The 24859-nt window shown below is 39.3% G+C and overlaps 1 protein-coding gene across 1 annotated transcript in view; it reads left to right on the top strand.

The window, feature by feature from the left end:
* Positions 1-24859, top strand: part of scara5 (scavenger receptor class A, member 5 (putative)) — a 122126-nt gene that overhangs the window by 44408 nt on the left and 52859 nt on the right. The window contains exons 4-8 of the mRNA XM_085382033.1: positions 3293-3492; positions 4198-4376; positions 4459-4585; positions 4673-4841; positions 19662-19742. Of these exons, the coding sequence (XP_085238159.1) occupies positions 3293-3492; positions 4198-4376; positions 4459-4585; positions 4673-4841; positions 19662-19742 (756 nt within the window). The remainder of the gene's footprint in view (positions 1-3292; positions 3493-4197; positions 4377-4458; positions 4586-4672; positions 4842-19661; positions 19743-24859) is intronic.

Raw genomic sequence — 24859 nt, 5'->3', positions numbered from 1 at the left:
CTCACTGAAGCCTCATCAGCGATGGTCTCAGTGGAAGGATGGCTCTCTAAAAGCCATTCTTCATGAAGGGAAATGGGGAGAAAGCGCTGAGGTATACTAAATTACAAACTGGACTGAAAATCCATGACAACAGGTCTGAGGGACCAGTGAATCCAAATATCCGCAGCCATGTGTAATATCACTGTGAAAACTCTGTTTGGGTCTGCATCTCAACCAGTGGTGTTGATGAAATCTTCATGCCATATTTTTCATAGCTCATTAATGGAAGGATCCATTCCCTCAACACAGGGCCACAGGTCAGACAGATACCCATCCAACTGCCATAAAACACTGTGGCATTATCTGGACAGGTCACAAGTCTTGTATAGGGTCAGCACACAGAGACAGACACCCATTTGTGCTCATATCACAGACCACAGACCAAACCACCAGTTAACCTAACATGCATGCCTTTGGATCGTATGAGCACTGTAGAGAGAACCCACATACACACAGTGAGAACATGCAAGCTCAAACCCTGGACCTTCTTTGTGTGACATCATAATGCCTGAAACCATAAGACAACATCCAAGGTCCTGCAAAACATGTGTTGGCAGATCATGTTTAATTGCAATAATAATATTTATTTATAGAACACTTTCAAAACTCGGCATGTACACAAGCAGCATAGAATGAAGTAAACAGTGACTGACAGACTGTAGCGCCTCATTCTCTGAAAGCTGCCCAGTGGAGCAGAAACATTTGGTCTCAACATGCAACTGTTGCTATGTCAGAAGAAATATTTATGCACCCCACATTTAGTTAGCTGACAGCTAATGAAAACTATGTACAAGCTACCAAGGCCCTTGTCAATATGTTAAGTTTATGCCACATCCTTCTATAGGCTTCATACTGTTGAAATGATTTTGCATAATTTATAGAAACACAGCAGCCTGAAACTGGCATATATATATTTGTTTCATCAGTGTCAACGTACTTGTTGCAGATGTAGTTATGAGTTTCGCCCTTCTTCTTTCATCCTCACATCTTTTTTTTCTTTTGACTATATTCAAGTTTCTGTCTGTCCATTTAAATGCTCAGTTTTTCAGTTAGAAGTATGTAAAAAAACTCCAGTTATCCTGTTGTGGTTAATCCCACTTTACTACAGCTTTTAAGCAATTTTAAGTTGTTTTACCAGTAGATGGAATTGGCAAGGAGACACCTTCATGCAAACCAAAGTCAGTGGAGAACCATAAATTGTTTCCTCCTTCCTTTTCCCTCTGGTCCTTTAAGCAAATATGACAAATAAAGCCAAACACAGTTTAAAGTAACATAACAAGAAATAAAAGTAAGTCAAAAATCCAGTAAAGTGATGCAAGGTTCTCAGATAGCTTGTAAAGAAAAGGTTTAAAAACACCAGCGACTCTGTTGACCTGACCTATTAACACGGGTTATTTCCCAGCTTCCCAGCTGTGACCGGAGAAGCTGTGTTACCTCAAGCTTTTAGCTTCACCTCAAGAGTAGATAACATATAAATATCAGGCTTTGTACAGACTTGTATAAGATTAAGATGTGTATATAACGTTAAGAGAGAAACTCTTCACAGTCTGAAACTGCTTTTTAGTTTAGGCAGGGGAAGAAGAGTGAAGATGACCGATGTCTAAAATAGTCTTTGAAAGATAATAACGATTACATTTTCAAAATAGTTTTAAGACGATACAAACAGTAACTTTGTGGTGTATACACCAACATTTTTTTTCTTCTAACATTCTCAGTGTTTTCAAATGGGGAACCATAACTGGCTGACTTCTACATCTGTCATCATTCAAGCGTTTTTCTGATCATGAGAACCAAACTGTGTAACTTGAGCTTTGCATTTCTACTCATGGTACCTGTCCCAAACAATAAGCACAACTGCAAACAAGATTAGCCTGTGCGATTATCCTTCTCCTTCTTCCTTTGCTCTATTTTTCATCACTTTTTTTCTTACCTCCTCTTCTTTTTCTTATCCTACAGCTTCTTGTTCATGTTTTCCCTTCTTTGTTTTCATGTAGAAGTACTCCTGATACGCTCCATAGTGTCAGGTTCTGCTGCTGCTGACAGACCATCATTTAGCAATTAAGCACCCTGTGTAGTGGACAGATTGCAGCTTATTTAGTTTTTCAGGTCATTAGGAATAAACCTAACACACATAATGAGATGAAATTCAGATGGTTTGTTTGCAGTGCTGCAGCTTTGCAGCACTTTTCTTTCCCTGAAGTCATGCTGCTGATTCCTGGCCACAATGCAGGAACATGAAGCCACACATGCAGAAACACACTGCTGTCTTAGATTCGTGGTAACGGGAATATTCAGAGTGTGTGATATCGAGCTGTTAGGGGCATTAGCGTGTCGAGGAACATGTGTGAAGGGAATAATCTGCTTCCTCCCATTTCCTCAGTTCGTCCATTTTCTCCTTTTGAAGGTTTTTCACACACTGGTCCTGCAGAGAAGAGGTTGCCATCGTGGCACAGCGCTGAGGATCTGGTTTCAAAATATCTGCCAGGCTATCGAGCTGTTACTATGCAGCATGCTTTCAACATAACATAAAACCATGGTGGTTTTTCTCATTATATACGGTACAGAAGAGAGCGAGGCTTGAGAAGTGACCTTTATGCAACAAGAAAATGCAAGACGAGAAATTTTCCTCTGCGCTTTAACCATCATCAAATGCGATGTTACAGCTAAACAGCCACTGCTTAGATTTAACCATGTCTCCAGAATTGAAATTCATTAATAGAAAGGATTCACTTTGGTTTTATATTTAATGTAGAATGACAAAAAAAAAGTCCTCTCGTCCTCAATTTTGTACTATATAACCCTTGTAGGTGTTGATGTCAGAACACTAGGTAGACAGTTAAGAAGGAGGGAAGTATGTTTGAAATGGAATTTTTATCATAGGAAGTCAATGCATCATACCTGTGAAACAAAACTCCAAGCATTGGATAAATACCGGCATGCAGAAGCCAACTTCAGCATTACTCAAAATGAAGGCAGAATTTCCACAATGTCATGTTATATATGCACTCCAAGTAAAGAAACTCGTAAAACTATTTAGGTCTTGACTTAACCAAACAATACATTCAGCATAAATAGACAACCAGAATCACAGCAGGCGCCTGACTCAACATCTGCTCTACATTACAGTGCTGGCGAGCTCCGTGATTGATAGTAAATGAAACTCGATTTGGGGACTTTTGCTTTAGCTGAGGGATCGTTGCTTCAACACTTAGAACAAATCTCTGACTCTCTTCCACACTCTTTTCCTCCCCAGTCTCTCGCTCCCAGGTGTCTTCTCTGCGGCAGGAGGTGCTGACGGAGAATGCGACCCGGATGTCAGAGCGCTCCCAGCTGCTCCAGCAGACCCTGGGAGAGGAGTCCAAACAAGCTGACCTGCTGGAGAACATCTGGAAACTGGAAAACCTCTTCCAGAACCACAGCAACTGGCTGCAGAGGCTGGAGATCTTCATCAAGGTACAACACAAGATATCTGGATGCCCCATTTTATTGTATCTTAAATGTTTATAGAGGAAAGTGTGATTAATGAAGGTGGCCCAATTTAAACAGGAATACTCAGAAATGGTTCACCCCAGGCATCATTGAGTGTTTTGGTGCTTTGATCGTTAGAGACAAGCTTGTCTCCCGCATTTGACCAAAGAACAGATGCCCAGCCACCCTGTAGTGTTTTTAAGAATACTCTTTAGGGCTCTTCTATTCCACACCTCTGCTGTTAGCAGGAGCTTAACTGACTGGCCTGGGATCTGTAGCTCACTTGATTGGGTTCACTGTAGGCACAACAGTTGGTGGTACTTGACCTTTTTTTTTGCTTATGGATCTCCTCTGTCTGATCTATCTAGACAGTGATTTAGCAAAAACATTTCTTTTTTGATGCCTCTGATGTTGACACCAGATGTGTTGCAGAATTCTTTTAAGAATCTCTACTGCAACCCTTTCTCAACCTTCAGCTGCCAGTGGGGTTGCATTGGTACGGCCACTGTTCTGAGGCCATGGCTCAGTCAGGGGCTTCTGCAAACTGGCTAGTTGGTGAAAAGAGAAGTGCCAAAGGGGGAGCATTGAAGGGCAACAAACCAACAATGCTTAATTAATTTAAGTTTAAGGTTGAAAAATAAAGGCTGATGATAGAAATACTACCATTAGTCAGAGTCCTTTTCCTTGCAGGGCTTGGAGGTGGAGCTGAGGAGCATGCAGGCTCACTCTCTACAGTCAGAAGGCTACCTGGTGCAGTTGGATGACAGGTTGTCCTTGCTAAGCAGCTCCGCGGGTCGGAACCTGACGAGCTTGAGTTCGGAGGTGGCCCGAGCATCCACGTGGCTTCGTGATCATGATGTCCTACTGAGGTACACGTTTAATACAGTTTTTGTAGTCTACTGCATTTAATAACATTCAAATGGACTTCTGTGGGATTCTGATTTACTTTAGGGAAACCTCGAGTCATGTGAGTGAACTGAGGGAAAAATTAGACGAGGTCAACTGGACAGTGGGAGCTGTCAACCACACCTTCAGCAACGATGTCAGTATTCACCATTTGAAGATACGTGACTTACAGGTTAGATGTTCATAATAGCTTGCACAAAAGTTACCTCTACATCAGATCTACTTTTCATAAACTGAGTCATAAACGTCCCACATTCAGATCCAGATCAGCAACATAACAGAGGACACCAGCAGTTTATGGGTGACCCATGTCCACACGGAGGCCCAGTTGAGGAATGAGATGGAGATCCTGAACACAATCACAGAGGACCTCCGTTTGAAGGACTGGGAGCACTCCACGGCTCTGAAGAACCTCACAATATTAGAAGGTGAGCAAAAAGATGTTGTTTGTTCTCATCAGCAAAATATGAATAGGAATGAAGAAGAACAGTTGGAGTATAGCATTAATAGAGAATAGAGAAAACATTAATACTTTATTAAAAACTTGAAAGAAGACCTCTAAACTGACACGCAACACTCAAACAGGTCATTTGGTTTAAATTCTTTGGAAATATGTGCTGATAGATTCAGTTAGTAAGTAACTAAGTAAGTAAAATGCATTTTATAGTACCTTTCACAGATAAAAATCACAAAGTGCTGAAATTAAAATATGACACATCATAATAATGTAAAAACATAGAACATAAAAGCATTAGCGAGAATGGCTTGGTACACTTACTGAATTTGCTGAACTTGCTAAACATCTTCCCAAAGCTCTTCTGTAGAGTTATTCTGCTACATTGTCTTCTGTGATCACGTAATACCCCATGACTTCATTATATTGAGACTGTGGCTCTATAGAAGCTGCACCATCTGTTGCAAAACTCCTTGTTCTTCATGTAACTGCGGCTTGCTTTTCATTATTATCATTATGGCTGTATAGGTGAACAGTCAGATCCCTCTGAGAACCTAGAGCTTTTGCATTGTACTGTACAGCCAGTGTGACCTTTGCAAAATAAAATGTACCATATATATCAAGAGAATACATTAAAAACATGCAAGAACATGAGAACTTTACATCATAGTATAATTAATCCCTTTGGGTGGACCTTAATGCCCCAAAAGATCTTTAACAACAGCACATCTGAGCCAGTGGATGCTTGTAGTGTGATTAAGCACAAGTGACCCTAGCATGCAAACATGATTTTACATTGTGGGAATATTGCCGAGGGCTTTTAAGCAGCTCTGAATGTTCTTCCTCCAATTTGTGCAGAACTGATTAGTCCCGACGTGGTATGACTCTCGCTGCCAGTGCACCAAATGACTTCTCTGGCTTGTTAAAATCAAAATAGGTATGCCATGATGTAATGCTGGCAGGGGACACAGCCCAAGCTGATTGATGACAAATGAAACTGAATGAGACCCATGATCTCGTGTCTGCTTCACATGTGGGTGGGATGCCATTTCTCCTGAGCCTGGAAACAATTGTGGGTTAAATTTAGACTCTACATACAGAATGAAAACTCAATCACTCTGCTCTGTCATTGGTTTTAGCTCTTTAGCCCCATTTGTTTGTTGTTAGCTCTCAGTCACCTCGGCCAAAAAAGGTTTTACATCTCTATCCATGTTTACCCTCCTTTTTGCTCTCATCTCTTTCCTCTTCTCTTCTTATTCAGTTCATTTGTCTTTAATTTCTCTGACTTGCTGTGATCTTCGTGCCACACATGGTACTTGTTGCATTAATAACAGAAACATGAGAAGTTGTTTAAAATATCGCTCCAAGACTTTTTTTGATGACTGATGCAAAAACTGTATAACTTACGGTAACATCTGCCTGCTAAGGGTAAATACACTAGATGATTTTAATTATGGCTTCCATATGTTAGTTCAGCCAGACAAGTCAAATCTGAAATGAGTCTTTCGTTACAGCAGAAGACTACGGCTAGAGTTCGGTGTCCAGGCACCAGAGCTCATCACTCCAATACGATATACAAATTGAGGAGTGACAAGTAAACATCCCATCAAAGCCTACAAATGGATGGTTTGGTTCATCAATCAGGGTCAAAACAGCATGGTCAAAATAGCTTGCCAAACTGGGAGGTTGTGTTTGGTAAATGACGGGAGGCATGTTATTGTGTCTGATGCAATGCAGCTCGAGTTGCTTAGTGAACTGTTTTGCAATCTTCCATCCATCCATCCATACATACATACATTCATGCATACATACATACATAAATACATACATGCATAAATACATATATGCATACATGCATAAATACATTTTCTTAACCGCTTGTCCAGTTGAGGGCCATGGGGGTCCCATGAGTATCCCATGTACAGTGAATCATGGGATACACTAGACAGGTCATCTGCTACTGAATACAGGTAACCATTCACAACCACATTTCATATGATGTAATGTCCTACAACCCTAACCCAATCTTTGCTGCAGGGGTCTTGCTTCACAACATGTTCTCACTCCCAAAAACTAATATTTTATGCTAGGTGACAATTCGTCAACATATTGCGCTTCCAGGCACCTAACACGTCCCTAAATGATGAGATCGGAAAAACGAGGAAACATGAAAAACGTTTGGAATCAATCTACACGTGTTCGTTCATTTTACTTAAATCCTTTGGAAAACACTGTTTAACGTCATTATAGTGATGGTTAAGGCTAGGGATAAGGTTATGGTTAGCATTAGGGACAAGGTTGGGGTTAGGGCTAGAATACATGGCTGGAACGTGTATTACCTCAGGACCGTGATTGTACTGGATTTCACCCATAACTCGGCACGTAGCATAAGAACGCGGAAGGTCACCTTCCGCGTTCCTCAGGAACGCCGCAGGACTTGACCAATCGTCGGGATGTTACGCCTTGGGGGTGAGAACGGGCTGTGCTTCAGGGTATGGGTTGCCAGCCAAAGAGAAAGCTCAGGCCCCTCATTCCAAAGGTATCCCAATGGTAGAAATGTGGATTTTAATGTGATAATGGCAAAATTATTCAAACTAAATTCATGTCTTTACAGATAACTGCAAAATTCTGCTGTAAGAATGTCTGACCTAATGTAGGGAAGGTCTAGCTGTAGCCACACAGTCTCTAAGGCTGATTTGATAACCAACAAACCCCAGCAAACGTCACTACAATGAAGCGAATTCTACAGTTTGAATAATATAAGTTAAGAATTTTTGTTAGGCTGTCAGTGTGTGGTAAATCTACAGCTCATTCTTATTCAATAATCTGATCTAATGTGATCTTTAAGATTGATCTGAGCTAACCCAAGATTTGCCACACGATACAAAAGGAACTAAAGACGAAGATGCTTTTTTTGTTAAACGGTATTTTCAAGTTCAATAATGAACTTTCAGTATTTACTTCGTGGATTCAAGTACGAAGGATATGGAAATGTGGAATCTATATTCTCGTGTTAATTCTCTTTTGATTTCAATCTTACGAAACAACAGAACATTTGTAACATTTCAAAACATTGACCAGTGGAGCTTCTGATTATTGTTCCTTCAAACTAGGTGTAATGTCTGGAGTTCAGTGAAGGTGAACCTGATGGAAGAGACATTTATGGGAAATATGATCAAAATTTCTGGTTTTATTTTTGCCATCTTAATTGATTTTGTAAGAAAAAGAGGTCAGTGGAACATCAGTACACACACATTTTCCAGCCATTAAATCCAACAGTTAGGTCAGAGATTTTTTTCTTTTGTTTTTGCCAAATAAAGTAGCAAAACTCAGGCTGGGAAGTTTTTTTTTTCTTCTTCTCATATTCATTCGTTACGTTTAAAAAAATATTGAATCCTTCAGTTTGCATCATGTAACTTTTTCATTAGTAAAGTGTGTGTAATTGTGTTGAGTGCATAATTCTTTCATACTCCACAATCAGCTTAAAAAAAAACTATTTTCTGTGAACGCGTTTCAGTATTTAAACCTGATCTGATAAGAATAATTGTAAAAAATGTCACTGGGGCTTATCACCACATGACTTTCAATCAAACAACATACTGACATTTAAATGAGTTACATTTCTCTCACAGATAATTCATTTATGGTTATACAAATACACCTTGTTTGATCAGAGCTATCTGTGTTTAATTACAGTTTTAGGATTTAAAAAAGAAAAACTAAAATTTCTTAAAGTTCACATTAAAACCTGTCTGACTTTTTTTTCACTCTTGTGTGTTAAATATCTTTTCATAATCTGTATGAGCTCATAGGTCTGTGGAGTCTCCACCTTAAGAGATCTAAACAACAAAAATGTAAACATATGTCTCAGGATTATAAAGAAAATATTCTAAGATTGGTGCAATGACATAACTTTATAACAGCCTGTCTGTGCCCTTCAACAGCGGCACTTTCCTCTCTTTTTTGTTTTTTCACGTTTTTTTTTCCATGTTTTTGTTCCTAATCCCTCCTCTCTTGCTGTGTCATTACAACTTTTCTCCACTCTCGGTTTCTGTGTATGTTACCATGTATTCCAGCCGTGCCAGTGTTTAATTGGCATGAAGCAAGCGTTGTCTACTCGGGTTTCATAACTATCTTTCACTGTGACAGCAGTGTGCATGTATCTTTGTGTGTTTTCACATGTTACCTATTTGACTTCACTCTGTTAATGTGTGTGTGTATCGTTGCTGCTATTCATGAGCAGCCCCACATTTCATTGCTTAAGGACACCACCAAATGAGAGGTCATTTGTAAAAGCCATAATAATGTGACTCAGTTTTCTGAGGTGCTGGAACTCTAGGCCACATAGCGTCTGTAGTTTTTTTGTAATTATTATTAATATTTACTTACATTTAGCTAACAATAGATCACCAAAAGACTGTTCTTGTCATAAAACGCTTTGTGGCAGGCAGGAGATGAGGACTCAAAATGCAGGACTCACAGACTCGAGGGTGAACTCAAAACCACAGCTTTATTTGCTGGTCACAGAAAAATAAGCATACAAAGTAAACTAAACTGGGGAATAACACACTAAACTCACAGGGAGAGCCACACAGCATGAGGAACGATACGACACTGACTCAGAGAAACACAGGGAAGTACACACACTTGAAAGTAACGAGGGGAATGAGACACAGAAGGAGAGCACAGCTGGGGGAAATCAGAACTGACGAGACAAGGAAGCGTAAACTGAACACATTCACATAAGACACTGACCTTCAAAGTAAAACAGGAAGTAAGACACAGAGACGCGAACTTGACACGGTGGAGACAGCAACTAAGAAACACAGAGATGTAAACCATAAGACAGAGGGCTCTAAGAACCGAAAGCCACAGAAGGAAACTCAAACATGCAGATACAGACTTACACAGAACAGAGGGGACCCAGAGAAACATGAAGGACAAGGGATCAAAACTAGAAACCATAGAATAACTCACACAAGTGCAATAATACAAAAAATCACAAAGAATTAACACGCTGGGTCAGGAGACCCAGTACCCTGACAGTTCTCCTCAGCATGCCAATAAATGTTGTCCAGCATTGGATAAACATACTCAGGATCTGAATGGTTAGTTGTTGTTGGGGGCCTTTTTGTTTGGGTTTTTTTAATCTATATAAATACATAAGCTTTGTGGCAAGGTGCCATAATAGCAGTCCAACAAAAAATGTCAGCCAAATCTGTTTGTTTTTTCCTGTGTTTTGGATTAAGATCTTGTTTCCTTTTCAAATTTTTTCACTCTCACTTTGTCCTTCAAGGCCAGTGTACTAAACATATGTTCCAGATAAAGTAGGAATGATACAAAAATTTATGAAGCTCCATATTCTTGATGAAAAGTGTGATGAAAGAAATTCCCAGATCAAATTCCTTGTTTACTTCAATTAATGTTCAACATAAAGCAAGCATGGGAACAAATAGAGAAGGCTCATTATTCATACTTGTATTAAATTCAGATATATTTTGTACTATATCAGTGTAGTATCACTGTGCAATAGTCTAGACACTGTGTAGAAACACTTTGGCTCTTAAGCCTCCATCATGACTCACTTCTTATAAAATAATCCCATCCACTTACATCCATACAGCCACTTTCTGCAAACAGATCTGTCTGTTCTTTGCTACAACATCCTGTAAGGCAAGGCAAGTTTATTTATATAGCACAATTCAACAACAAGGTGATTCAAAGTGCTTTACAGAGACATTAAAAAACAAAAACAAATAAAAAGCATGATTTAAAATTGATTACAAAAAACAGTAGGTAAAATCAGAACAGTAGATAAAATCAGTAGTTAAAATGTAAGTTTTGAAATTTAAGCTTAAAAGTGTGGATTTGGTGCTTTATTCAAATGCAGCTGAGAATAGGTGAGTCTTCAACCTGGATTTAAATAAACTGAGTGTTTCAGCTGATCTGAGGCTTTCTGGGAGTTTGTTCCAGATATATGGAGCATAAAAGCTGAATGCAGCTTCTCCGTGTCTGGTTCTAACTCTGGGAACTGATAAAAAAAAATGGATCTAGATGACCTGAGGGATCTGGAAGGTTCATACTGGGTCAGGAGGTCACTGATGTATTTTGGTCCTAAACCATTCAGAGCTTTATATGCCAGCATCAGAACTTTAAAGTCTATCCTCTGACGGACAGGCAGCCAGTGTAAAGACCTCAGAGCTGGACTGATGTGGTCCACTTTTTTGGTCTTAGTGAGGACTCGAGCAGCAGAGTTCTGAATGAGCTGTAGTTGTCTGACTGACTTTTTAGGTAGACCTGTAAAGATGCTGTTACAGTAATCAAGCCAACTAAATATGACTGCATGGACTAGTTTTTCCAGGTCCTGTTGAGACATCAGATCTTTTATCCTTGAAATATTCTTGAGGTGATAGTAAGCTGATTTTGTTATTGTCTTAATGTGTTTATCTAAGTTTAGGTCTGCATCCATCACTACACCCAAATTTCTCGCCTGGTTCGTGGTTTTTAGATGTATAGATTGAAGTTCTCTGGTGACCTGTAATCGTTTTTCTTTGGTGCCAAAGACTATTACCTCAGTTTTGTTTTTGTTTAGCTGGAGAAAATTGTGGCACAACCAGTCATTAATTTCCTCAATGCATTTACCAAGAGCCTGTACAGGGCCTCGGTCTCCTGGTGACATTGTGATATATATTTGTGATTCATCTGCATAGCTGTGGTAGTTTATTTTGTTGTTCTTTATAATCTGTGCCAGTGGGAGCATGTAAATGTTAAACAGAAGGGGTCCCAAGATGGAACCTTGGGGAACTCCACATGTGATGCTTGTCTGCTCAGATGTGAAGTTACCTATTGATACAAAGTATTTCCTGTTTTCTAAGTATGTTTTGAACCAGTTTAGTACAGTTCCTGAAAGACCTGCCCAGTTCTCCAGTCGTTTGAGTAATATGTTGTGGTCAACAGTATCAAATGCTGCACTGAGATCCAGTAAAACTAAGACTGACATTTTTCCACTATCTGTATTCAGACATATGTCATTAAACACTTTGGTCAGAGCGGTTTCAGTGCTGTGGTTCTGTCTAAAACCTGACTGGAAGGCATCGTAGCAATTATTCTGTTTTAAGAAGTAACTGAGCTGTTGGGAAACTGCTTTTTCAATGATCTTACTTAAAAATGGGAGATTTGAGATCGGCCTGTAGTTGTTCATTTGTGTCTTGTCAAGCTTGTCCTTTTTCAGTATAGGTTTAATTACAGCAGTTTTTAGTGATTCTGGAAACACGCCTGATATTAAAGAAAAGTTGACGATCTGTAACAGGTCTGACTCTAAAGTCTTTGAGACCTTTTTGAAAAAACTTGTTGGCAGGACATCTAAACAGCAGGAGGAGGAGTTCAGTTGACCTAAGATGTCATCCAGGTCTTTGCTGTTAATAGGGTGAAACTGTTTGGTGGTGTTTGAACAGTTTTTCGGTGGACACAGTACATATCCTGGATCTGCTGTTGATGTACCAGTTGCTTGTCTAATCTTTTGGATTTTGTCTGTGAAGATTTGGCAAAGTCATTGCAGGCCATGGTCGAATGAAGTTCAGCTGCCACTGACACAGGGGGGTTTGTTAGCCTGTCAACTGTAGAAAATAAGACCCGAGCATTATGACTGTTTTTGGTGATGATGTCAGAGAAGTAGGACCTCCTTGCATTCCTCAGTTGTAAATTATAATTGTGAAGTTTCTCTTTATAAATGTCATAATGAACCTGGAGGTTTGTTTTTCTCCATCTGCGCTCAGCTTTCCTACACTCTCTTTTTTCATTTTTCACCAGTGTGGAGTTTCTCCATGGAGACTTCTTCCTTCCAGAGATAACCTTCACCTTAATGGGAGCAATAGTGTCCATTACATTTAACATTTTAGCACTGAAGCTATTGACGAGCTCATTGACTGAACCTCTGGACAGGCCAGGTGTTAATGGGAAGACCTGGTTAAAGATCTCACTACTGTGTTCAGTTATACACCGTTTTGTGATCACTGTTGTTGATATATTTGTGTGGGCTGAGATTTTACTTTCAAAGAAAACACAGTAATGATCAGACAGGCCCACATCAGACACAGTAACCTTTGAAATGCTCAGGCCTTTGGAGATCAGTAGGTCAAGGGTGTGTCCTCTATTATGTGTGGCCTCTGTTACATGCTGAGTCAGCCCAAAGTTGCCCAGAGTGTTACTCAGGTCTTTAGTCCCTTTGTCCTGAGGGTTGTCCACATGGATGTTAAAATCCCCAACAATAATTACACAGTCGAAATCAACACAGATCACAGACAGCAGTTCACTGAGGTCATTAAAAAAGTCTGTGCAGTATTTGGGAGGCCTGTAAACATTAAGAAACACAGCTTTGGATGGGGCCTTCAGCTGTAAAGCCACATATTCAAAAGACTGAAAACTTCCAGGAGATAGCTGCTTACATTGAAATGATTCATTAAATAGGACAGCAACCCCTCCTCCTCTCCTGCTCGCCCTGACCTCACTGATAAAACTGTAGTTAGGAGGGGTCGTCTCGATGAGAACAGCTCCACTGTTACTTTGGTCCAACCAAGTTTCAGTTAAAAACATAAAATCATGGCTGTGCTCAGTGATTAAATCATTAATTAAAAATGTTTTCCCAGCTAGAGATCTAATGTTTAATAAAGCCAACTTAAGTGTTTTAGGGCATTACTTGTCCCCTCGTGTTTGGGAGCAGTCTATGGCACACAAGGTATGTTTACTATATTTAAAGATTTTTTAGAGTGCAGCTCTCTGTGTTTTGACCAGGCCACATGTCTCCTTCTGTCACCTAAAAGTACAGAAATTTTAAAACCTTCTAGTAAACAGGGTCCCAGCTTCTCCTGGGAAAAGTCACCACTGCCATAATCCTCGCAGCCCGGACCCTCCACACATCACACAGACTGCGGAGACAGGGCATGAAGGTGGTAAGGAGGAACTAAGGGGGGCGAGGCTCTGCAATGTAACTTCGATTGCTCTGTTGAGGGCGGGGCTCGATGGCGAACCTTTGGCTGCTCCGGTGGGGGGTTTATGGGGGACAAAAAGGGATTGGGCCGGGGTGTAGATCTGAGCCTAGCATTGACCCGCTCCATCATCTCCTCAGTGAATTTCAGGTGTGGGGAGGAGGGAGAAAGGGAGGGGGAGGAGGGTGATGGCCTGTCAGGGGTTTGGGGGACTGGGGAAGGTCGTGGTCCCTGGTCCTGGTCGTTGGTGTTGTTGAGAGAGTTGGAGGCAAATAGGGACCCCTCTTCTTGCCTCTGATGTCTCTCCTTTCTGAAGCTCTTCTGGGGTGGGGGCAGATGAGGATCCTCCTCAAGGTTTCTGCTGGGCTTTGTCTGTTCTTGGAGTACTGTTTGTTCCTCTTTATGAGATAACTCCTCATTCATCTCAGCCTTGGCACCAAGCACAGATGGATGACGTATGGAATAAAACAAGTTGGAGGTGAACAGTTTCACCCCTGACTTGTTAAAATTAAATCCATTTGCTTTAAACAGATGCCTGTGTTCCCAAAAATATTAAAATTCTTGATAAAATGCACTGAGTGGTCAGTACATGCTGATATAAGCCATTTATTCAGTGCAAACAACCTGCTGAATCTCTCGTCCCCTCCTGAATCTCTCGTCCCCTCCTCTGATGGGCGGTACAGGTCCACTGATGAATACAGCTGCATTCAGATAGTTTACAGTACTTAATAATCCAGTAAAGTCCCGTTTCAGAACCTCCGACTGTTGTTTGGACACATTGTTTGACCCTGTATGCAGAACAAGGTTTGTCACAGTTGGATATTCATCTGCAATTTGAAGAATTCTCTCCTTCAGGTTCTTGACCGTATCCTTAGGAAAGCAGAGGACTTGTGAGACAGAGTGTTCTTACCGCACATCCTTTACGGCAGAGTCACCCACAATCAGAGTTTCAGGCCTAGCCTTTAGCTTTCCCTGTGGCCTTTCACTTTTCAACAGATTTTCAGACCTTACTTCGCTACTTTTAGATGGATGGTTGTCCGATATAGATCCAGGGTCCTTTGATAGTGGAGCAAATCTGTTCTGCAGTTTGACATTCAGTTGTTTTGGAGGTTTGTTGTTAACCTTCCTATTCACGGTTGTCCAGTCCTGTTTCCTCTCGTATACAGGGGTAGAAGAGCTTCTCTGTCTCGTAGGAAGTGAAGGCCAGTCAGTTTCAGAGATTTCAGCTCGCTGTGCCCTGCCTGTGATACGTCCTCCCCCTTCCAGGAGACATGATTTATGTCTTGGTTTTGCACCAAGACAGTCCAAGGGGGGATCATCGCTTGAGGATTTATTATAATGCACAGAGTCTACTTTCTTGGTCATGTTATCTGTGCTCCTTAGCTGTGTACTAGCTTGCTCATCACCATTGTTTTGAATCAAAGGCAAGGTTGTTTCATTTCCACACAGTCCATTTACCACCACGTTTACTTCTAAGCGATGACTTTTTGTCTCCAGTACTGCAATCTTCTGCAGGAGGCTGTGGTAGTCATCTGTGGAGAGGGAAGGCATCTTGTTGCTAGTTAGCCTAGCGGTTAGCACCTTTCCAGGCTATTGAGGCTGTTCGGTGCCCAGACGCTGTAATCAGGCTTCAGCTGTGTGTAGGCCACAGACACACGTTAAGAACTGTTAAGAACACTTTAGTCCTAATGATCTATAAGTGTCCAGTGTCCAGAAGCTATCGCAGGTAAGCTCATACGGAAGAAAGATAAAAAAATAAAAGGAAAAAAATAAAAATAAATATCAATAAAAGAAGGAAAGCAAATCAATAAAAGAAGCAAAGCATTCTCAACTAACATCAACACAGGTGATGCCTTGTGTCATTTGTTATTGTGGTAAATTAGATGATCTTTTTTCTGGACTGCACATGTGTAGACAAAACAGCTGTTGGGCCACACTTCAGATTTGTAACAAGACTGGATATTGGACGGAGGCGCCTGAACTCTTCACTGGAATTGCATTCTTGGACCGAGCTGTCAGATGTTTTCAGGCTGATCCAGGAGGGGCCACTGGGCTTGTTATTGTTGAAACCCTGTCAGCTGACTAGTGTCTTCGAGAGCCAGAAGATTATTAATGTGAAACTCTGCTTAAACAAACTTTTACAGACCACCAGAGTAAAATGTCTTCTCAAAAGATTAGGCTTAAAAGCCAAAAGCCTTTTGGCTGGTGTCAGTGCATTTTTGTTACTATGAGTGGATGTGATGGGGATTCAGACATGAGCAGCATGTCCTGCTCAGATGTACTTCCTTTCAAATGTATTGATTTATTGCTTACTAGCCGCAAATCTTTCTATCCCTATAAGGTCTGGGCCATCATATGTAATAAACCTAAACTTAACCCAACCTAGAAAGGCAAAACTGTCTCAGTCATGTGAAAAACAAAGTTTTCACAAGACTATACAGTGAAATAATCGTTTATAACATCTTTTTAAGATTGCTTTAGTTCATTGCCATTGCAGCATCAGTTTATGCAAAGCTCTCTGAAGGTCCTGCTATCCCTATTTTCAGAGTGGAGATCTGGACTGTGGGCCATTGCAACAACTTGATCCTTTTCCTCTTTCAGTCATTTTGTTGGCGATCATTGTCCTGTTGCTGGTGTCGGACAGTTGGACTCACATTTTACTCTGGAATTCTTTGGCATGTAGAGGAGTTCAAGATTGACTCAATGACTGTATCCAGGTCCTGGTCATGTGGTTGCACAACAAGCCCAAATCTTCCCCTCTCCACCACCATGCTGACATGAACTATGTGCTTATAGGCTGTGTGCTAGGCATAGTGGATCTTCACTTTGAGTTTGTTCTGGTAACACTTCCAAATCCGCCTTAATTTTACTTAATTTTACTGTCATGAACTTTAACATTTAACATGGTAACTGTGGCTTATAGTGTCTGAGACGTAGCTTCTGAGGTTTTAGCAGTTTCTCTGAACATTGCAAAGTCAGCATGCTGCTTCTTACCTTCAGTAACTCCAATGGAAGCAATAAGGTTGTAGTTTGTTTTTTTGGGTTTTTTTTTTTAAAAGGACTGTACTCTGGTTGCCTAAAGCTGAAGTAAGCGTTGGGTTGTCAGTATTTTGAAAAAAAAAATACATGTGTGTGTGGGTCCAAAGAAAAATTGTGGGATTAAAGAAAATTGCTAAGGAATTACTGACTGAGTGAACAGGGTATTATTTATGGCAAATCCAGCTCAGGACGTGTGCACAAAGGCTTTAATGGAAACCTTTTCTGACACATCACTTTCTAAAATATTTATGTACACTTGGTAGATTCAGTCCTTTGCCTAATTTAACAACTACTGCATTTAAATATAGTTTTTGTTACAGATCAGTTAGCCAATTTTTCATCATTCCAATTCATCATTTGGTCATCTGCCTGTCATGACTTTAAAATGCCTGATGTATTTTTATCAACTGTAATCAAGCCAATTTAATTTATGTCAGTTTTACAACTAATTTAATGGTGTCAAACTCATTTTGGTTCAGAGGCTGCACACAGTCCAGTTCAATCTAAAGTGCACCCGTCCAATTAAACTATTCCCTAATAACCTATTAAGAGGTTTAAGTACTTTTTAAAAACATTTACATTTCACATTCAGAAGGAAATTCAGACTCTCTTGAGATGGAAGTTCAAAATACATGTCCTTCTTGGCAATTTTCACAATTAAAAAGCCATAAAGTCGACTCTTTTGGCCACGTTTGACTTTGCTGCTTTTGGCACAGCTGATAATGATATTCTAATTAAGAGACTTAAGCTCTTAATATATTCGAGTATATCAAGAGCTTTTCAGTTGTTTCTTCTAATTTTGTTTCCACTCTTGTAACTTTACTTTGTAGTGTGCCCCAAGGTACGGTTCTGAGGTCTGTCTTGTTTGCTTTGTATATGCGTCCACTTGGACACATCCTGAATACCTCTGAAGGCATCTCATTGTTACACAGATAATAGTTGTACATTTAATTTAAACCCCAAAATGTAGCCAAATTTTCTGTCCTCAGGACTGCATCCATGTTATAAAGAACAGGATGGAAGCCAAACATCTGTCTTTAAATACTAACATAAGAACGAAGGTTCTTATCTGTGCCCCTGACAACTTCATTTCCACACTTATTGAGAATTTTGGACGCATTTCATGTTCAGTTCTCCTGACTGTGAGAAATTTGGGTGTTACTTTTGATCAGGCATTGAGTTTTGATAAGAATGTTGGCTGTATTATATAAATGTGTTTTTATCATCTGCAGAACATTGGCAGTATTAAGTATATTCTGATTACACATACTTTTATTTCATCATGCCCTTATTATTGTGATTCATTATTCCTATGCCTGCAAAAATCATCCCTGGATCACTTACAAATAGTACAGAATGCTGCTGCAAGTCTTCTCATCAGGTGCACCAAAAGCTTCCATGTGACACTGATTCTGACCTCTTTATGTTAAAGTTTAGGATTCAGTTTAAGATTTCGAGGATCACATTCAGATCTGTCCCTATATTAGTGATCTACTACATCTATAAGTAACTACTAGGTTATTCAGTGCTTGTTGCTTGTACAAAGGTCCAGGTTAAGGACAAAAAACAGAATGCAGGTTTGTGATTGTGACTCCCAGGTTGTGGAACTCTCTCTCATTGGACCTAAACTTCTTTTTAAAGGTATCGACGGTGTCCACAGATCGTAAGAGTAACTTGTGAAGGCTTGCTTTTATTTAGTTTTATCCATTTATACTGTTTTAATTGTTGTATTTTATTTTATATAGCAATTTGTCATAATTGGGAGACAAAAATACAAAATCCTCAACCCACTAGTTGAGGATTTTTTGACCGTGTTTTTGCAGCTTATACCTATTCTTTAAATCAGAAATCTGCAAATTAGAGTCATGAAGGATCAGAACCACAGGACACTAACAGGTCCTCAGATTTCTCAGCTTTCCCACAAGCCAAGTTCTGGTCCACATTGTTTAACATGTGGTTTTCATTGTAGCCATATCTCTCCTCTCGCTCTCCTTCTCTCTTTATTTGACTTTTCTCACTCAGTCTCTGGAGTCGTCCAAGTATAACAAATGCTTGGACCGAAGCCCTAGCCCAGTTGTAAGACCCACTTTGGCCTTCATTTGCCAGATATGTCACTTTTTGTGTGTGATAGGCTCTGTAATAAATATAAATATAGTTTTGTGACATGAATAAAGTTATTATCTGCCTGCATTAAAGGTCTGGTTCCATGTATTAACTTCTCAAGGGATAATCTACATGTTCCTCATCCAACATGCTAGATAATAATAATGAAGGCACCATAAAGCATACTTTTAATGTATAATTAACCCTAATGCACTTTCTATAAATCAAAAAGCTCTTATTTAATCTCCAAGAAAAGATATTTCCTCAGCAGGTCATCAATAAAAAAGTTATTTGTAGCCTTTTTCAGACCTCAAGATAACAGGTGACTTATTTTCATTCAAAGTTCTGTTATATCTTTTAGTAAAGCAACAGAAACATCACATGTAGACACAACATGAAAAGCATTATTTATATTACTTAAATCTATGTTTCTGACTCAACATCATTACAAAACAGTTCTGTTTTAAATGGGATTATCTTTGTTTGCATAATAACATAAACATAAAATCACTAACAAACTGATGATTTGTCTCTTTGTCAACATATTACTTAATTTTACATTTTAAAAAAGAGAGAAAAGCTTTAAAGAAGTATGCCTCCTATTGAAGACAAGTTGTCTTGCAGCATTCAAGTTATTTATTACAATTTTTTTTTTCTTCTTTATACAGGACCTCCAGGGCCTAAGGGAGAGAAAGGGGACACTGGAGAATTGGGCCCCCCTGGGGTTCCTGGTTTGACTGGCTTGAGAGGTGAGTATGACCAGCCATTTATTGAGAAACATTTCATAGTGAAGTTTTCAATTACTGCTCCAATAGAAAATTAGCGGATTAGTTGGCACGGTGGTTAGCACTGTTGCCGCACAGCAAGAAGGTCCTGAGTTCAATTCCACCATCAGGCCGGGGTCTTTCTGTGTAGAGTTTGCATGTTCTCCCCGTGTTTGTGTGGGTTCTCTCCGGGTACTCCGGCTTCCTCCCACCGTCCAAAGACATGCAGCTTGTGGGGATAGGTTAATTGGATAATCCAAATTGCCACTAGGTGTGAATGGTTGTCTGTCCCTATGTGTTAGCCCTGCGACAGACTGGCGGCCTGTCCAGGGTGTACCCCGCCTTTCGCCCTATGACAGCTGGGATAGGCTCCAGCGCCCCCCGCGACCCTGAAAAGGATAAGCGGAAGCGAATGGATGGATGGATGAATAGAAAATTAGTCCGTAAAAGGTGTCACAAATCCCATGACAATTAAATAACTTGATTCCGTAATTCCAGAAAGTTGATTTTGTTTATTTGGATGTAGTGTTTTCAGTGGGAGAAAAGTTTGACTTCTTCAGGAGACTGAAGAAGTCAAACTGAAAAAGTCAATTGAAAACACATCCAGATGAACAGAATCCACTTTTTTGGGATTTCCTTACCTGGATGATTGAGCAGGCATCCAAACAACTTGATTCTAATGTTTTATTACTCTGGCCGTTTGGTGATTTTCCTACATTGTTTTTTATATCCTTTATATCCTTTTGTCTTGACCAGCTTTTCTCCACATAAGAAGTTTCTAACCTGAGTCAGATTGATAAACTCTCTCTAAAAGCACATATTGTATATTCATTTTGAACTGTTTAAGCATTTAAAATAGCAACTCAGAATGTGGTGATTTCAGGATGTTGAAAAACATTTAAACATGCCTGTGAACAAAAGCAGATAAAAAAAAAACTGTTCCCTCATGAAGATATGTTGAAGTTTATTTTTATCTAGTTAAAATAAACTTATCTAGTCCTTATCTGTATTTTATCTAGATTAATCTTCCTTCAAGTAGAAGGTATAGAAATGTAAAAAATAGATGGATTTAATACTTCAAACCTTCATCCTGATCTGCTTAACTTGTGGGAGTTGATGTAGTTTCCCAGCTTTGGAAGACGCGTGCAAATTATCTGAACACAAAAAAGAAAGGAGGGTAAGGAAGGGTCTTGGCGTGAAGGTTCCACAAAAAAAGTTCCATATGATCTATAAAATATTGCTAAACTATATATGTGAATATCTCAAATTTAAGAGATACAAGACTTTTTTGGAATACCAGGATTTATGTTTGAGTGACACGAAAGATGAAAAATTAGACACTTTCTGTTTTTAAGCTCCCTCTGGTTATGTTACATGCAGTTGCATTCATAACACTATGAGTGGAAAGAATTAAAGGTCATATAAAGCTGCTTAAGAAAACAAAGTGCAGACTTTGGGTGGGGATTTATTTTTACACAGGGCCAGTGAGACGTGTCATCTGTCTTAGTCTTGCAGGTAATTCCCCCAAAAATACAGCTTAAACCATCATGCATTCACAGTGAGCAGCTCCAAAACATGACATGGCTATTTTTCATTGATATGGTGTGATACAAACAATAACATCATGATTCCAGATGTTCTGGGTCCCCCTTTCAGCCTGGTACCTCTTGAATCATCACCCCTCAGGTTGTCTCCTGTCATCATCCATCCACATTCCCTGGCTGAAAATGAACATTTCCAAGAAGCATTATCTTCCTGTTGAAAGGGGACCCCCCCCCCCATCTCAGCCCATAGTTCCAGGAAAAAGTGAAAAAAAAAAAAAAGAATTGCTAACGTGAGTGTTTACAAAGGCCTAACATTTGTAAGAATCTAGCAAAGTGAATGGAGCCAAACCCTCTGCAAGACCAAAGCAAAGACAGAAAAATGAAACCCCCAATGTTAACTTCAGTGAAAAAGGGCTTTTTAGAGGGGAGATGGTTTTTAATCAAAACAGTTAGTAGCAGTAAGTCCGTTTGGGTTCAGCTGTTTTTGTTTGACTCAATTAAAGCTATTTTCCTTAAATTCTTAACATTTCTAACAACCAAGAATTCCTGCAGGTCATACCAGACCACACCAAATAAGTCTAAGCAATCATAATACGATGTACAGCATAAAATGGAAAAACATATTAATTCAGATTTAATAGTCCAAAGACACAAAGACAGGATGAGAGCTTAGCGATACAGTCTGCAGGTGGTTTTCACTGAATATGGAAACTGGTCAACTGAGAAAATATACTACGCTACTACTATCCTGCTACATACAATTTTACACAATTTAATCTGTTATAGGAGTATGTGTTTTTGTCTTTTATTTATGTTCACATGCTTCTCAATGTTTGGTTTTGTTGATTAATCTAATATTGTATCAGCCTGTCAGACTATAGAGGAAAATTAGCTTGTGTGGCTAAATCTGACATATGTGCATGATGACACTAAGTGCTTGTTAACATGCATATCCTTTTTTTTTTAAATAAATACAAACATAAAGAAACTTACAAAAGACTATGAAAATCCAACCTGAACAGACCAAAACAGTGTGGGAACATCTTCACCAATTAAAAGAGGACAGTTAACTTAACATGCAGTGTTTTTTACCGAAGCGGGCTCTTTGCATCCCTGAGGTCTAACAAATCTACTGAATACATTTTCTGCCTCCCGCTGTGTGAGTTTTGCTGACACGTTACTTCCTTCCTTCATGCGTTGCACCCACTGACTACTTGGACTACCAATTAGACAAGATGACTGTCAATCAGCCTTTGTTAATGTTAGCAGTAATAAAGCACAAAACAAAAACTACAGTTTAACTGTCATGAATGACAGTTTTGTATTTCAACAGATGGAGTGGTATATGGATTATTCTAGTTCCCAAAAAGAATGGTTTGCAAGTGACATAAACCTATATGTTATTAACAACAGAAAACAAATCAAATGTTTAAGCTAAGAAAATGTGCTGGGTTTTTTTATACCACTTCCTTACATGTTACTGCCATCAAATGGAAAGTGACGTTTTTTTCTTAAAATTTTAGATTTACTCAAGCGAAACATTTAATATGTTATCCGTGTGAAATAAATACTTTCAGTATATCCTAAACCTGCCATTATCTCAAATTAGTTTTAAGAATAAAAATGAATAGCGGGAGTTTTATTCACAAACATTATTATCAAAAACAAAATATGTACAGTAAACTTAAGTCAACTTACAGCTTAAAATTTATTTTGAACAATTTCTGATTCATACTTTATGATTACTACTGTAGCACACACACAATCCTGAAAAACTAGAGATCATCTTGAGAAAATAGACAAACCAGTGGCCTATACATAAAATCATTGCTGTGTAGCACTTCTGGTGGTGAAAACGGGGAATTTTAATCATCTATTTCACCAAACACTCCTGAAACACACATTTTCTCCCTCCATACTATGAAAATAAATATTTTTTATGCATGTGACACAATCTGATGTCAAGTCTTTATGAATCCCATTACACACATTAGCTCTTTACAGGAACTTGGTGTCTTGTAAACTGAAGCTTCCCATAACCTTGAATCTTGGTTCAGTTCTGCTTTTCTTGTTTTGGGCATAGGGGACAAACTGCATTTGACATTGTGTTGAAATGTTAAAACACTTTGAGGACTCCATGTACAACACAACGTGAAATACGTTTACTTGTATGTTGGTGCGTCTCTTATAAATCCAAGTTATATATCTTTTTACTGTGTTTACCAAGAAGAAAGTCAACCACACAAGCTTACAGGTCCAATTCTGAGGCTGTTCTTCCACTAAGAGAATGTTAATTCTGATAAATACTTTCGCTTCTTCAGTCAGATGCAGTACTTTCTAACTGTAAATGTATTAAAAATACGTGAAAAAATATTTTTAAAAATTATTCACAAAGATTACTTAATATGAAGGCAATAGGCAGAGTGTTACAGGCATAGCCCTAAAGAATGTAGCCTCATGGGCAGTGTAGTCCGTGTTGCAGGGAGAATGGACTGCCATACCCGCTATGTGTCTGTGAGCGCGAGGAGGGAGAAAAGGGAGAGTCGAAAAGTACGAGCTGTCATCGAGCCGAAACGGGAGCTGGAAGCATGTAAATATAATAATAACCACTGCAGCCAAGAAGACTGCCTGACGAGCCCAGTTGTAAGTAAGCTATTAAGACTCGACTGTACACCGTGTTCGTGTTTTCCTCCGAAACAATAAGTTCCGTTGGAGCAGCCTTTCAATGCCTCTCTCTGTCTCTCGCTAGCAAAGTTGACCCAGACAACAAAGTAAAGCTAATTTTCGGCTACGAACCGACACAAACCCGACTTATTAGCCAGAGGTCCCTTTACTACGGTTCCGAGCCCCGGACCTGTTTTATATATGCGCAAAATAGTTTTCTATAGGAGATCGCTGCAAAACGTGCAGCCTTAACTAATGTCCACCCTACTGTTACTCATTTATATTAAGATTTAAAAATCTATTTGGTATTGGTATGGCGAATATCATTCAGTAATAGTAATAAATCACACAGCAATAGTACATTCATGTAGTTGTAAAAAGCTTGATAATATATTAAGTAATCCAAAGTATTCAGAATACGTTACTCTCATTGAGTAAAGTAACCTTCCCAACACTGCCTATTCTTCAAATTTTTTTTTTTTTTTTTGCCTATTGTTCAAACTAATGACCTTAGCAATGTTAGTTTATGTTATCTGTTTATTTTATGTTGACTGTTGTTTCCAGTTCTAAAAAGAATAATCAATTCTAATAACCTAGATCTACACATTGTGTTTATATTGTGCTACATGGAGTTCTGTTGCTCCACTTGCACCGAAGCCAAAGGAATGTGTCATCACATCCAGCAGGACGCTTGACATGTGGAGCAATCCAGTTGGACTCGCCTGCAGAACAAAAAGAACATTTCTGCCCTGGATCCCAATTATGATAGATAGCATTTTCCCAGTGGGTTTTTGAGTTGAACTGAGTTATATGGCCTCATCCATCATCGGTTTATTTTGCGTTTCTGGCTCTAATGCCTAATTATTTTATTCTTATTTCTGAACAGTCACAACA

This window comes from Rhamphochromis longiceps, linkage group LG15 (assembly GCF_057381845.1).
Source record: "Rhamphochromis longiceps isolate RC_006_pf linkage group LG15, R_longiceps_female_GT1.1, whole genome shotgun sequence".
Classification (NCBI taxonomy): domain Eukaryota; kingdom Metazoa; phylum Chordata; class Actinopteri; order Cichliformes; family Cichlidae; genus Rhamphochromis; species Rhamphochromis longiceps.
This window is presented reverse-complemented; position numbering and strand designations above follow the sequence as displayed.